The sequence below is a fragment of the Vicia villosa genome, linkage group LG5, assembly GCF_029867415.1.
Source record: "Vicia villosa cultivar HV-30 ecotype Madison, WI linkage group LG5, Vvil1.0, whole genome shotgun sequence".
NCBI lineage: Eukaryota > Viridiplantae > Streptophyta > Magnoliopsida > Fabales > Fabaceae > Vicia > Vicia villosa.
The window spans coordinates 110,914,271-110,929,187 of NC_081184.1; the positions used below are offsets into that span (position 1 = coordinate 110,914,271).

The 14,917-nt window shown below is 36.7% G+C and overlaps 1 protein-coding gene across 1 annotated transcript; it reads right to left on the reverse strand.

Moving 5' to 3' along the window:
* Window positions 1–856: 856 nt before the first annotated feature.
* LOC131602002 (cytochrome c-type biogenesis protein CcmE homolog, mitochondrial-like) lies at window positions 857–2,126 on the reverse strand. Its single transcript, XM_058873944.1, has one exon. The coding sequence runs from the start codon at window positions 1,954–1,956 to the stop codon at window positions 1,186–1,188; it is 771 nt and encodes a 256-aa protein (XP_058729927.1). The 5' UTR covers window positions 1,957–2,126; the 3' UTR covers window positions 857–1,185.
* Window positions 2,127–14,917: the final 12,791 nt, after the last annotated feature.

Consider the following 14,917-nt stretch of genomic DNA (forward strand, 5'->3'; position numbering starts at 1 on the left):
AAATTTAATATTTACTCAAAAAGGAAATCCCTCTAGCTAATCGGGCATCTTCAGAACCTGAATAAACACACATAATACCGCTATTGGGAATAAATTAGAAACTTAAGAGCTATATCTCCAGACCTCCTATCATTAAGCAAAAGTTTGAAGAAACAAAAATAACCACCACAAAGTGTTGCAATTGATCTATTATTTTGTTGAAGGTCTAAATGATGACAACAAAGCTGGAAACTATCAATTCGTCAAAATAACATATCACAAACAATTAAACAAATAGTCCTAACAAAATAGAAGACTTCCAAAGATAGGGAATGGATTCTCTCCATTGAAAATCTCACGTGTTTTCTCCACTGGATCATCTTCACTATTCATTCATACACTATAATTTCTTTCTATATTATAAAATCCTCCCCCGCCTATTTAGTTTTTGAGGACCTAAATTTAATATCAATGGAGAGAATCCATTCTCTCAAAGATGAGCTTATATTTCTTTTAATTATGTTTTTTGTAGATATCCATCTGTAGAAATGGAAGAAAGAATATGCTCACTTTAAAGTCATCAATCAGGTTAAAATATGTGCCACATGTAAGAATAATATCTTCAACCTCTAATCTCTAAATATGGTTCTGACATTCGTACTCGACCGCTGTTATATCACTTATCTCTAACACCTCTCATCCCCCTATTTTTCTCCTGCATACAAAGAAGTTTATGTTCTGTATATATACTCCTGCAGCAACAACCAAAATCCTACTAAAAATGTTCTATATTCTAAGCATTAGTAAGTTACATTCTAGGAACTGCAAAACTGAACTTGGGATCTTTTTGATGTATAAATATTGCCACCACAAAGCATTAGTAAACATTTCATTTATGAATATTTTGCAATTAATCAAAAGTTAATCACCTGTAAATATTTATTGAGCAAAACAATACATTACAACAAGAAATATAACAGTAGCCTCATAAACAATCAAAAGACAGTAGCCTCATAATCAATAAAAAATTTCTAATCTCTCTTTCCTTTATCCTCTTCCTTTTTAGCATTGTGTTCCTCCTAATTATTATAACAAAATTTTCCCCCGTATAGTTATATAATAACCAATCCAAACCCCTAAAAAATCATAACATTGTAATATAGTTCTCGACAAAATTAAAATTCAAAGTTGAGCCATACCATCAAACTATGATGCGATGTTGGGTTTCTCTTTCTCCTCAGGCACAGCATTAGCATTAGCTTCTTCAAGAATCTTTTTATTCTTCTCAATGGAAGCAGCAACCTCTTTCGGCATATACTTCTCATCATGCTTAGCAAGAACTTCAGTTGCAGAAAAATAATACTCTCCACTTCTCGCCTTGGCAGAAACCTTCTTCAAGGAATTATCTTTCTTTATTTCATCTGTGAACGGCTTCACAAACCCTTCGGCAACAACAGAGTGTCCCTCTCTAAACAAATCCGGCAAAGATCCTTCATGACGAACAACGATATCGGTGATCAAATCGGTGATCACGAATTCCACACCTGGAGAAGAAGATGGATACACAACGCTTCCTTCGAGAACCAAACCGCCTAATCGGAACTTGGCTTTGGTAGGGTTAGTTCGGAATTTCTCTATTGCGTCGGTTGGAGTGACGTAGAAGACTAATTGGTCCTGGAAGTTGTTTAGAACGACGACGATGAAACCGGCGAACGTCGCGAATGAGAGGCCGTAGGTCCAGAGACGCTTGGCTTGGAGCTGCCGAGCGCGGGCGGCGATGTCTACGGTTTTCTTGGGGCGCGATGTAGGTTGGCGGCGTGCAGTGGAGAGGAAACGGTGGGTTGAGAGGGAGAAGCAGGAGGTGGAAGAGAAGAGTGGCGTCGAGGGTTCGGATAGTGGTGATCGGAGGGAGGAGGTGAGAAGGGAGGCGGTGCGGGTTAGATTGGATCTGAATCTGAGAGCGAGTGCAGTGGCCATTGGAGTTTGATGAGGAAATTGGGAAACGGTGAAGTGGAGGGTTGGGTTTAGGGTTTTGAATCAGGATACGCCGCCATGATTGGAAAAAGGTGGGAACTGGGAAGGTTCGGACAGGATGAACGGAGAAAAGAGAGATGGAATAATAGGCAGGGCAGATAAAATAAAATAATTATTTTTTAAGTTTTTTTTTTTCTTTCCGAGCAAGATTTTACTCCTATTGAATAAATCATGACAATCTCTCGTTCCACTATTGGATTCTCACGCGCGTTTCTAAAACTATTCTCTATTTTTGAAGGTGTATATTCTAAAGCACATTTTTTTATTTAATTTTGATTTGTGTCGTAGGCGCATCTACGAAATATTTTTTTAATATTTTTTAGACGGTTTCGTAGATGCAACTACGGAACAATTCAACATTAAATAAAAAATGCTTTCGAAGATATACCTCCGAAAACAGGGGGCAAAAATGAAATTTCACCAGGTGCCTAAGAGTATTATGTGGTGGATTGAGTTATTGTCTAGATTGTAAGGTGTTCTTGTGTAAAAACTTAGTATAGTGGAGCTTGCCCTCGGAGGTGAGGGAAACTTAGGGTCTGGATGACTTTGTGACTGACTTTAGGGATTCGGAAGCAGTGGGCTAGACACTTTGTTCCTAAATGTTGTTTGGCTTATCCCTCTTGCGGGAGACTCTTTGTAAGTCGTTATCCAATGATGGATCAGGTTCTCCATTTGTGAGATCTTGAGGCCTATTTATAGTGTAGGCCTTTAGCTCATATTGAATAGTCGTGATTAATGACCATGTAACCGTCCATTAATCACTTGTAACGTCTGTAATCGCGTCTTAATGACCTTGTAACGCTTGTAACCGCCTCATCAATGGTTTGCAACCACCGTCAAATGAGTTCTGCAACTATAGTCGGCCGGTTAACGCTACTCAGCTTAGAGATTTATGGGATGTATAACCGACTTCCGGTTAAGTACCAGTTTTCTGCCTATATGCATTTCTCGGCTAAATTACATGTTTGTCGGGCAGGGCATAATGCTCGGCTATATGCATATTCCATGCTATAGGTCGCTTCTTCATAAATATCCCGAGTATGGAACATAAGGGTACTCTTACCCCCATTACAAAATATTAGGATTCTAAACCAACAACAACTTAAGCAAGACAATTTAGAGGAGGAGCTATACAAAATTCAAAAAAGTTATAACAGTTAGAATTTGAAATATCTCTTAAAGTTAACTATTTCCAAGCCATCGGTTTAATAGAGTAAATCAAATTTAGAACACTACACACCATCCTATTAAATAAAATGTCATTCCTAAGCTTCTAGATACACCAGAGTGCTACCATCCACACAACTCCTTTCTCACCTTCTTTCGTTTTCCTTTTCAAGTTTCATCTCCAATTGGAAAAACTCCTCCAAATAGGACCTATTGTGTTAATTATTATCCCTAGCTATCATGTAATGAACAAAAAGTGATCCAATTCTTCCTCTTGATGAAAGCTTAAGACACGAGATAATTCATGATTAGAAGAAATTATTCCTCTTGTCCTCACTTGGTCTTTACTAGGAAGCTGATTCAAAAAAGACATACAACCAAAAGCTTTTATCTTGAAAGACACTTGAACTTTCCACAAGCTTTTAAAAGTTGCTTCCTTTTCTCCTTCTAGATTTTCATGATTCTTGTCTTCTATTAATAAATCATAGCAAGTTTTTACAGAGTGTCTTGAAAGCAAATTCAGCTTCCAACCCACATTGTCTTCAACTCCTTATTTTGGAACCTGTTCAACCAAATGAGCATCCAATTCCTGCATGTTGGGATGAAGATTAGCCAACATGAGACTTGGGACCCCAAGACCACTTCAAGGCCGAACCTCATTACACAAGGACCCCAATTTCTCCATCGGATCTTCCTGATTATTGCTAGTTTTATATTGGTCGGTAAATAAGTGTTTCAAAGAGTTTTGTCCACTCCAAGCAGTAGACTAAAAGTGAATATGTTAGGTGTAAGATATTCCTTGAGTCATAGGATAAAAGGGCCTCCTTAACAAGTTAATAAAAGGGTAATATTACTCGTTTATTCCTTATTCTGCTAGCCTATTTATAGCAGTTCCATACATTTAGGGTTACATTTGATCAATCAATCCAATGGTTCCCCTAGATTAAAGGGATTGCTACTAGATTCTAACAAAATATCCTAACAGAATTTTACTAACAACTAGATTTGCTGAGCTGGTATCCTTCTAGAATCCTAGGATACTGATATATAAACTCAGGTTGTCCAATTTCTTCAAACATAATTGTTGAGGTACTTGGGCCTCATCTTCATGCAATCTGAGATTCTCTTCTTGGTTTGTTGTGTTGCAATGGTATTGAGCTTTGCACTATCAGTAACTCTAACAATTGCTACTAGATTCTAACAAAATATCCTAACAGAATTTTACTAACAGCTAGATTTGCTGAGCTGGTATCCTTCTAGAATCCTAGGATACTGATATATAAACTCCGACTGTCCTATTTCTTCAAACATAATTGTTTAGGTACTTGGGCCTGCTCTTCATGCAATATGAGATTCTCTTCTTGGGTTGTTGTGCTGCAGTGGTATAAGGCTCTGCACTATAAGTAACTCTAGCATTTTGTTGTGGCCAATAATTGATATTAGGGTGTTAACATCATCTTGGGCTTGGAAAATCACCTTGTATGAGTTTGGTTATGAGGTGTTGGCAACAGGATAATATGGAGTCGACTGCTTCGACTGTGGATGAACCGAGTATGTAATTAGGGATGTTGGGAGGTAGCTTTCTGAAAGTAATTTTGAAGGGAGAAACCAATTGAAGAGTGAACACAAGTATTGTAGGACCATTCAGTAAGAGTGAGGTAAGACTACCACTGTTGAGGGTGCTTGTGGACAAAGGAACGGAGGTATTGTTCCAATACGCCGTTGAAAAATTCAATTTGGCCGTCGATTTCAGGATGATACGAGGTACTCATTATGAGTTAAGTACCACATATTTTGAATAGCTCGCACAAAAAACGACTAATAAAGATAGGGTCGCGGTCAGAGACTAGACTTATAGGGAATCCATGGTGTTTGCATACCATGTCCATGAAAAGTGATGCTACCTTGTAAGCTGTAAAGTGAAAAGGTAATGCTCCTAAGTGATCACCTTTAGAGAATCGATCTACTACCACTAGTATTACTGAGAATCCATGTGGGGGGGTAGACCAGTAATGAAGTCAAGAGAGAGGTCTTTGCTGAAGCGGTAAAGCGGCAAGCAAAAAGTAATAGGTATATTTATTATCGGGTGATATAGGTTATATCTTATCATAGTCCACAGAGATTGGTAGAGAAAAACTGTCGTTCAACTATCTCACGTTCTAAGCTTGGTTTTGGGTGCAGAAAGTAAATGCGAGAAAAGTAAATAAAAGCAAATAAACAATCTATTATAGCTTAAGAGAATTCATTCTGGAATCGTATTTCTATTCAACCCCTCTAATACTTAAATCTGAAAATCTATCGCTCAACACTCACAATACGCTTCAAAATAACCAGGCATCATTCGATATGCCACATCAGTGTCCATTTCTGAAACACCGACGAAAGCTCAACCATACTATTCACATCAGTAATTTCCCAACCGACACAAACAACACAGAGGAATTAAACTCGATACCCATTACGATTATTAGCCCTAAATCCATGCCTGAAATCTAGAAACTAACATATATCATTCCTAATCAAGATCTATGATGTCCATTTCTGCAACAACACAAATCCAGAATATTTAAGCAAAAAGATCAAGAACAACAACAATGATGATTTGTAAAGAGAATATATAAACGATCCCAAGATCAACAAATATAAATACAAGAGAGGAAAAATGTACATACAAACCCCACCATTGGAATGGGTCACATGGAAGAAGAAAAACAAATGGAAACTTCTCGTGTTGGCGGCACAATCGGAGACCACCCGAGCTCTATCGACATGATGAACCACCCAATAGTGTTGCTTGAACCTCTAAATTACAAAGAATGGATCAGAGATTAACTTTGTCAAAGAAGAGATGATAAAACCCTAAAATAACAAAGCTGACCTATTTATACAAAAACAGAATTTCGCAGAGCGCGCTAAGCGCCCTATAGCGCACTCTCACTTAATGTACCAAATCGCCCTAGAGCGCGTGATTCACCCTAAGTCCGCGTGATGCACCCTAAGTCCGCGCGACGCGCCCTCTCTTCTGCCAGAATTTATTCTTTCGCTCCCAGACCGTGCGACGTGCCCACCAGCGCGCGTAGCGCGCTACACCTGAACTTTATTCTTTTATTTCAGAACTTGCGTTCGCAGCCGTGTCGTCGACACTTTATTCCTCAAGGCTCCGAATATGAAAAAACACTGAAAATTCTGGTATGACAGACTCATGATGTCATTCACGATATCAAGACATCTGATCTGTTATTAATGTAGCAAAGGCAGAACAGAAAGATCCCCCAATTTTTAATTACCCCTAAGGAGTCAATGAGAGTTGGGATCATATATGTTCAGTCAACATAACCAGATTGTAAATTTCACATGGTTCTATAAAGGAACAACTAACACTTCTGAACCTGCTGTTATACACGATGTCATAACATCCACGACTGAACAAATAACACAATGCAGAAGATAAATAACACAGTTAATTATTAACCTAGTTCGGTCTAACTACCTACTCTGGGGGCTACCAAGCCAGGAAGAAGATTTCACTATCATAAGTACTATTTTATGTAAACAACCTCTGGTTTACAGATAAACAACCACTGGTTTACCTAGTCACTAACCAATGCAGCCTTTATCTCAGACATCCATCCAAGACAAGAGAACCCCTGCTCACTCCCTAGTGATACCTAACTGTTACAACCCTGCAATAGCTATTTACACAATTAACAATGAACAATAACTTGATCTTGCTTCACAGCTTCAATCAAGAACACAATACTCAACTCTTACCGACAAGTTTTGAGTGAGAACAATCACTTCTCTTACCTATAGGTTTCGAGAAGGACATGGTAGCCATCCCACAACCTGGGTGGTCTACCTATAGAGACCCTAATGACTACATCTTTTCTAAACAAAGTTTTCTATATAAAACTAGGTTACAAACGTTTCTATTTATAACCTATTCCTAATTGGACTTGCTTACAAATCGCAACACTCCTTACTGTTACAAATCTGCAGAGATCTTCTGCTACAATTAAGGTCTTTTAATCATGAGTTTCCTAATTTATCTCCTAAATTAGAAACTGCTGAATCTTCAATCTTTTGATCTGATTCTTCCTGAATCTTCAATCTTCTGATCTGATTCTTCAATATTCTTTTGACCTTTAAATTTGCGCCACATAGGATTACAAAATATTCCATGAATATCCTGTATCTGTTGAGTAACAAACTTAATCTTTCTTCCAGTTCTGCAGGCGTGTTGTCATGAGTTGATGTCATGACATTCCATATAAAATCTTGCTTGTACCTGTTTTGTTCTTTTATAATTTCAAGATTTACACATTGTATTATATTTTGTTGCTATTATGTTTTAGCCAAACATAGCTGCCAATCAGACAATAAAAGCACTAACAATCTCCCCCTTTGGCATATTTTGCCTAAAACTAAACATACATTAACAATGCAGCAAAACATATATACTTCAACTTTCAAGACAATAAGGAAGAACAAAATTTTACATTCTCATATTCTCAGAATTGGGATTTAACACCTTCTGCTCTTCAGGACTCGAACCACATCATAACATCTTCAGTCTGCTACAAAATCCTTTGTTTCTTTTTACAGTAGCAAAATCATTAGAAGATGATATTCTCTCCCCCTTTTTAGACATAATATGACAAAGACTAGACCGATGTCATAATATGCAGTGGAACATCTTCATGCAACACTGATGTTCACGAGGAAGACGATGGGAGAAGGCCTTCGTCTTGGAGGACCAATGGTGGCATAAGAGACCCCTTCCTCAGTCTTGAACTAGAAACTAAATCCTAGCTTAGACCCTGAGAGAGGACTTGAGTGAAAACTGTCCACTAGTCCTAGTAACTCAGAACACAAATCACACTTGTGTTCATAACTCAGATCACAAATCACAACGAAAATGATTCATATACTGAAGGTTGTATATGATGGATCATATTTGTTGTTATTGCAGAAAAACCCATGGTAAAGACCATCAACATCCCAACCCGTTTTTTTCTTTTTCTGAAGAGGTTTTGGTAAAGCAACCCATCACAATACCAAACCCAGACACGACTCATAAGAACACGCACGAACGACATCTTGAGAGAGTTTGATTTCTGTAATCTTTGGAGACGCCATTATATAGCCATTGAAGATTATAGGAAATAACGATGGTCTTTGGTTTTGTTCAACGGTCAAACGGTTAATTAGGAAACAGTTCCAAAAGCAATTACTCGTTCCAAAGCAATTTTTGACTGTTTTTCTGATAGGAGTTATCTTTGAATACCAGTGCATGCATAGTCATTGATTGTACTTTACACCGACCACTGATGTGTAGATAAACTTCAAGACAGATTTCCTTGTTTGACTTAGACGATTAAATGTCTTTAAACATGTCATGACATCCTGTCAGACATTGTCACTTTTCTTCCCTTTAAGCACATAGCTCAAGATTCTGCAAAAGATTAAGACAAAGCATCTTTTGGACCAAGTAACAGACTCCCCACTTACTCTTCTGACTCACTAGTCATAGACACGAACTTTTGTTATTCTGAACACCTTGAGACTGTTAGACATACAGCTACCTCATTAGTGTAGAGAAAGAATTGTGGATTCCAGTTGCACATGGTTAGATTCAACCATTCACAAATAACTGACTATAATGTCACATTTTCTTCATGATGTAAAAGTATTCTTGACCAAGATACTTTTCTTGACATAAGAAGTCACCCCCCTATCTGAGATAGACTGAGCTTCTTCAAGAAATAAACTTGAAATGATGAATGGAAAATATAAGACGCATCTTCATATCTTCAAGAGCCTTACCCTCTGTTCAACTATCCTGCTAAACACACTCACTATTGCAAAAATGCTCCTTTACATTAAATACTCACACCAGAAATAAGATGTTATAACATTGTGTATGACATTTGTACTACCAGTATATTCCACAAGGTTCATCTCCTTTTTGCAACAGACCCTTGTCTACTAACTTATCTCCTCCTGAAATGATCAACTGATGACCTCTTGACACTAGAAGCACACACAGAGAGGTTGCCACAATCTCAACATAAAGAACTGCCACTTCTTAAACTTTGTTGATCATAACCTTACCGTGTTTGGATCAGATCACGGTCTGCTTAAGAACATTTGAAATCCTTCTTGATATGGTGTTTCTCAATCTCACACATTGATTAACATGCTCCTTGAACCGGAAGGATTCTTCTTTATCCTCAGCTGTGTTGATCAGATCATAGAACATTTGTCTTTAGTCATCTTCACGAAGTGAAGTCTTCATCATGAAAGTAATTATGTATTGCCAGAACAAATTACTAACATCTAGATCAGAACCTGCCCATTCTAATCCACATTATGCCTGAACTGCCACTTTAGATAATAATGTCGCTTTTTCAAACTTCGCATGCATATTCCTAGACCTTCTACTAGGAAAAAGCACATTGTGATGTTGACATCACCTAAGACATAAGTTTGTCTGACACCCAAACTCAAACAAACTCTGACTATCCATAGAGATAACACTTCTCTATATAATGACTTGGAACACAAGAAACAATTTGTGTTCACGACACGAAACAAGACTCTTATTCTTTACCAAACAACTATAAATAATGACCTCAAACTTAACAATGTCTGAACACTACCCTTAAACCTTATGATTGTCACAACCTGACAACCATAACCTAGACTCTAGACTATTCTCATATCTGAAAGAAGAACATGAGGGACTCAAACAAGACTCAAACAAAACGAAAGGACTCTATAAACCTAAGCAATTTAAACAACATACTTGGACTTTAACCAAAGTCTCAATCAAGAGATGTTATTTGAAAAGGAACTGCACCAGGTGGACTTATGCATAGGTTGGATCATGCACTAGGTCAGAACAAGTGATACACACCATCAATCCATGTCTTCAGATGATAATGCAAAGAATATTCTTTGTTGGTCTTTGAGAATAAACATGACTTGAGTTATGTTCTGACATCTTGTGTGACTTTGTTCTTCTGGCTTCAAGATTAGTCTTTGAAAGACTTTACATTTGGATAGAAGCAGAATAACATTGTCTTTGCTGATCTTCATACTCTCTTACTCCCCCTGAGTTATACAAATTTAGGACATCTTTGATGTTCGTCCTTGAAGTTCCCTTCATTTGGAATTTTCCATAGTTTCCAAGTTTAGAAACCTCAGTTTACTTGTTACATAAGATTCAGATTGCCACACTCTGTAACTTGAAGTAGAAGAAACTATGATTGTATAACCATAAATCAATCTTCAGCATACACGTCTTAGTCTTTTCATACAGACATTGTAAATATTCAACTCCCATCAAGATATTTAACATAGTCAGTATGCTTCACCAGATTCTCTTGCCATACTTCCTTAATATGTGAAGATAATAGTGAACATATAACTAGAAGGACTTCTCATCTAATAGGTACTAAGTCTCCCGTAAAAGTACTCATTAGTTACTCAGTAAAATTTGCTACTCACACAAGTTCATCCTAACTGGTTTCTTCTTCTCAGTCTTGCATCCATGTTTTATACCCAATAAGTACTAAGTCTCCCATCAAAGTACTTACCAGTTTTTCAGTTAGAATTTGCTACTCACACTAGGTCATTCTGACTAATACCTCTTCACATTTATACTTTCTCCTCTTGGAAAATACACTACAAAGAAACTGAAGATCTTGAGATGATGTTGTGACATCTGATATGACATAATCCTTCATGGTTCTTGGTTAACATCTTTAATGTCAAATTGACAACACTCGGGGTAGGAACAGAATAATCCAATTATCAGCAATATCCCGACATATCAAGGAATACAATGGCCAACATCTCAATAAACTTTTCTTCAGACTTTCATTCTGATTTTGAGATGATGGATGCCATAGTCTGTACCTATAGAGGAGATTCCCTCATTTAGGTTTCTGGAACAGACTTAGTTATAGCATGACACTAAATTAGTCAGATTCATCTGACTTCCTTGATTCCAAACAACACTACCCTTTCTGGATAACAACTAGGGCAGTACACATTCTTGACCATATTTCACTGTGGTTGAGACACAGTATTCAGCTCCAACAACTGATCTATGGTTATAAATGAAAATACACATATCTGGTTCCATTGATCAGAAGAAAATGCCAGATATAAGCTCTTCTTAAGTTAATCATAAAGGATCAGAAAGGAATACCTTCATGAGTTTTCTTGTGGCACTGAGCTTTTACTTCTAACAAAATTTGAGTAGAAGCACATGTTAATCTGTCCTGATCAACTTATAGCCAGATGTCTCCTCTTCCAGACCAGGAGTAGGTTCCAAACCAATGTTCTCACACTACATTAGTTTAGCACCAGAACATCTGTTCTTCAGCTGGTAGTTGCATACCAGTTCTTAATGTCCTAACATCCGGTAGGACATCTGTTCCTCCTTCTAGGAACACCCCAGCCTTGAAATTTTTCAAGGTTCACACTTGCAGATGATTATGAATATCATTGATCAGTTGACATTCATCAGCTCTAATAAACCATGCCATCATGAGTGGACTTGAGAGATTACTCAAGTATCTTTGACACTTTAATTATAGTTGTAAATTTCTGCCATACATTCTGTTGAATATAAATAACCCTAGGGTTTCACAGAGACTATGCAGCGGAAAATAGTCATACTTCAACAGAATTCACACAATGCTTACTCCAAGTGTTAGTTTTAAGCATGACAACTACAGATTGATTGCTACTCAACCCTGCACAATGCTTGCTTCTGCACCAAGCAACAGACTAGACCTAACCAATATCCTGACCTGATTAACTCATATATACAGAGGTTACCTTATCAAATTCTTCACTCCCGCATGAAGGTTTTGATGTGATTCTTCTCTGTCCATAGATACCAGTCGAATTTGTTCTGAAATTCAAATTCTTCACTCCCGCATGAAGTCTTTGGATTAAGCACTCCTTGTTCCAACATCACAGTTCTAGGTCAGGTTGGTCTAATCCTACATATATAGGTCCATCCTCCACTTCAAGGGACCATACAATATGAACATTCCTTGTTCAAACAATCTTCTACCTTTACCACAACAAGAATGTATCCCTCATGGATCTCATCCAGAAACAGACAAATGCCTGCTCTGATACCAATTGAAAATTTTGGTATGACAGACTCAGGATGTCATTCACGATATCAAGACATCTGATCTGTTATTAATGTAGCAGAGGCCGAATAAAAAGATCCCCCAATTTTTAATTACCCCTAAGGAGTCAATGAGAGCTGGGATCATATATGTTCAGTCAACATAACTAGATTGTAAATTTCACATGGTTCTGTAAAGGAACAGTTAACACTTCTGAACTTGATGTTATACACGATGTCATAACATCCACGACTGAACAAACAAAACAATGCAGAAGATAAATAACACAGTTAATTGTTAACCCAGTTTGGTCTAACTACCTACTCTGGGTGTTACCAAGCCAGGAAGAAGATTTCACTATTAGTGGTACTATTTTATGTAAACAACCTCTGGTTTACAGATAAACAACCTCTGGTTTACCTAGTCACTACCCAATGCAACCTGTAATACGGTGGGAGAATTGACTTTTTGAAATGTTGCGGATAGCAAGAGTCGCCACCGACTTTTATTTTATCTAATTGGAAAGGCAAAAAGAACAGGAAAGACCTTCGAAAGATTTTGAGTTCGGGGGGTAGGTTATACAAAGGGAAGGTGTAAGCACCCTTTGTATCCATGGTTATCCATGGGCTCTTAATTGCTTAGCTCACTTTGAATTGTTTGAAAAGTTTGAAAGAGTGTCGTGTGCGAATTGAAAAAGGATTTTAATAAGGACTTTAACTTGTAAAATAAGCGTAGCCTTTTCGAATTGATTTGAAAAAGAGTGGGAAAAGTATTTTTTGAAATTGAATAGAGCAAGCATTTAAGAGCACCTACCCTAAGTTTAATGTCTTTTTGTTCTTTAAGATTTTCGTTTGAAAGGGCTATCCATACCATAAGAAGGACATGTAGTCCTTTCATTGGATTTTGAAAATGGTCATCGAGGGTATCGTTCGCCATAAGACTGTCCCTACCATAAAGAGGGCAAGTAGTCTTTAGGGAAGAATATAATAGTCATTAAGGCAACAATGAGGATACCTTAGCATTCAAAGGGACGATCATCATTTTATTCGAGGCAACATCGAGGGACTATATCTCGTATGATGATTTCATTTGTAGGCAACTGGCTAAGGTATCCTCGTATTCGAGGGACTTGACTATTTAATCGAAAGGCAACAAGCATCATAAGAAGGGTTACCATAAAGGTGTGTGTGCCACAATCAAGTGATTCAGTTCGGATATTTTTATCTTGTAATTTAGTGATCTAAATTCAATTAAATGTTGTCACTCCCTAAATTACTAACCACACAGTTAATATCATACAGAAATTTAAAGTGCGGAAATTAAATCCTACGCTATTACAAGGCTTCAGGGAGGGGGAATCACAATACCAAAAAACTGGGGGAAAAGGCAGAAAATAAATGCAGAAAATAAACCTAAGCTATTACAAGGCTTTGGGGCAGTTACAATAAAAGAGGAAGAATTGAGCGCGAAAATAAAAACCCTAAACTATTACAAAATAAACCTTTGCGACCTATACATAATTTCTAGAATTTTAAATAAGAAATTAAATAAAAATTTAAACACGCATGCGAAAATCAACGGAGTATGAGATGAGAAGAAGAATCGCGAAAAAAATTCAAGGTTTGAAGACAAAAAGAAGATAAACCTAAACCTTAAAGGCTAGCCTAAAATTAGTTTAAAGCTAAATAAATTATAATCTAAAAATAAAACGAGGTTAAAAATTAATAAACCTAAAATTAAATTAATTAGCCTAAAAATAATTACTAACCTAAAAATAAAAAACGAGATTAAATATTAATAAACCTAAAATTAAATTAATTAGCCTAAAATAACGCGAATGAGAAACTCTAACACTATCTGACAACATTCACCTGACGGAGAAAACCTAGTGGGCAAAACCTAAGGGTTAATCTAGACTACTATTAATGGACAACACCTACCTATTATACATTTTAGGGTTTTTTATGGTCTTTGGGTTAAGGCTAAACCTAATTCTAAATTAATTATAAGCCTAAAAATTAAATCAACGTTAAATAAAAAACCTAAAATTAATTAATATAGTTAGCCTAAAAAATAATTAAATCAAAAATTAAAACCTAAAATTTTTACGTTTACCTAGGAAAATAGGGTTTATGGTCAATAGGGGGAAAAATGATATTTTACCAAGGTTATCAAGGGAAAGTAGCAAATGGGAGATAAGATTTACACCTGCTCTCCTTTGGCCAAAGGAAGTACTTGCAAAAAAATGATAATAATAAGAATATGATAATAATAGTATAATAATAATAATATAAAATAAAAAAAATTGGGGTTTAGAAAATTAAATTGTGGCCAAAATTACGAATAACCTTGATTTGGTCAAAAACCAAAAGATTTTTGGCCAAATACTAATAACCTTGATTTGGTCAAAAGCCAAAAGGCTTTTGGCCAAAAAAAAACACTTGGGTATCCCTTGAGGTCAATCCATAGGAAACCTGTTCATAAACCACTGCAATGTTACATTTAAGAAAACAAATGGAAAAATAGAAAAGTGATTAAAATAAAATAAAAAAAATATAAAAACCTGATTATAAATCAAA

What these genes read in the sequence shown, in the direction of transcription:
- LOC131602002 (XM_058873944.1), bottom strand. Translation starts at nt 1,956, where the DNA reads ATGGCCACTGCACTCGCTCTCAGATTCAGATCCAATCTAACCCGCACC.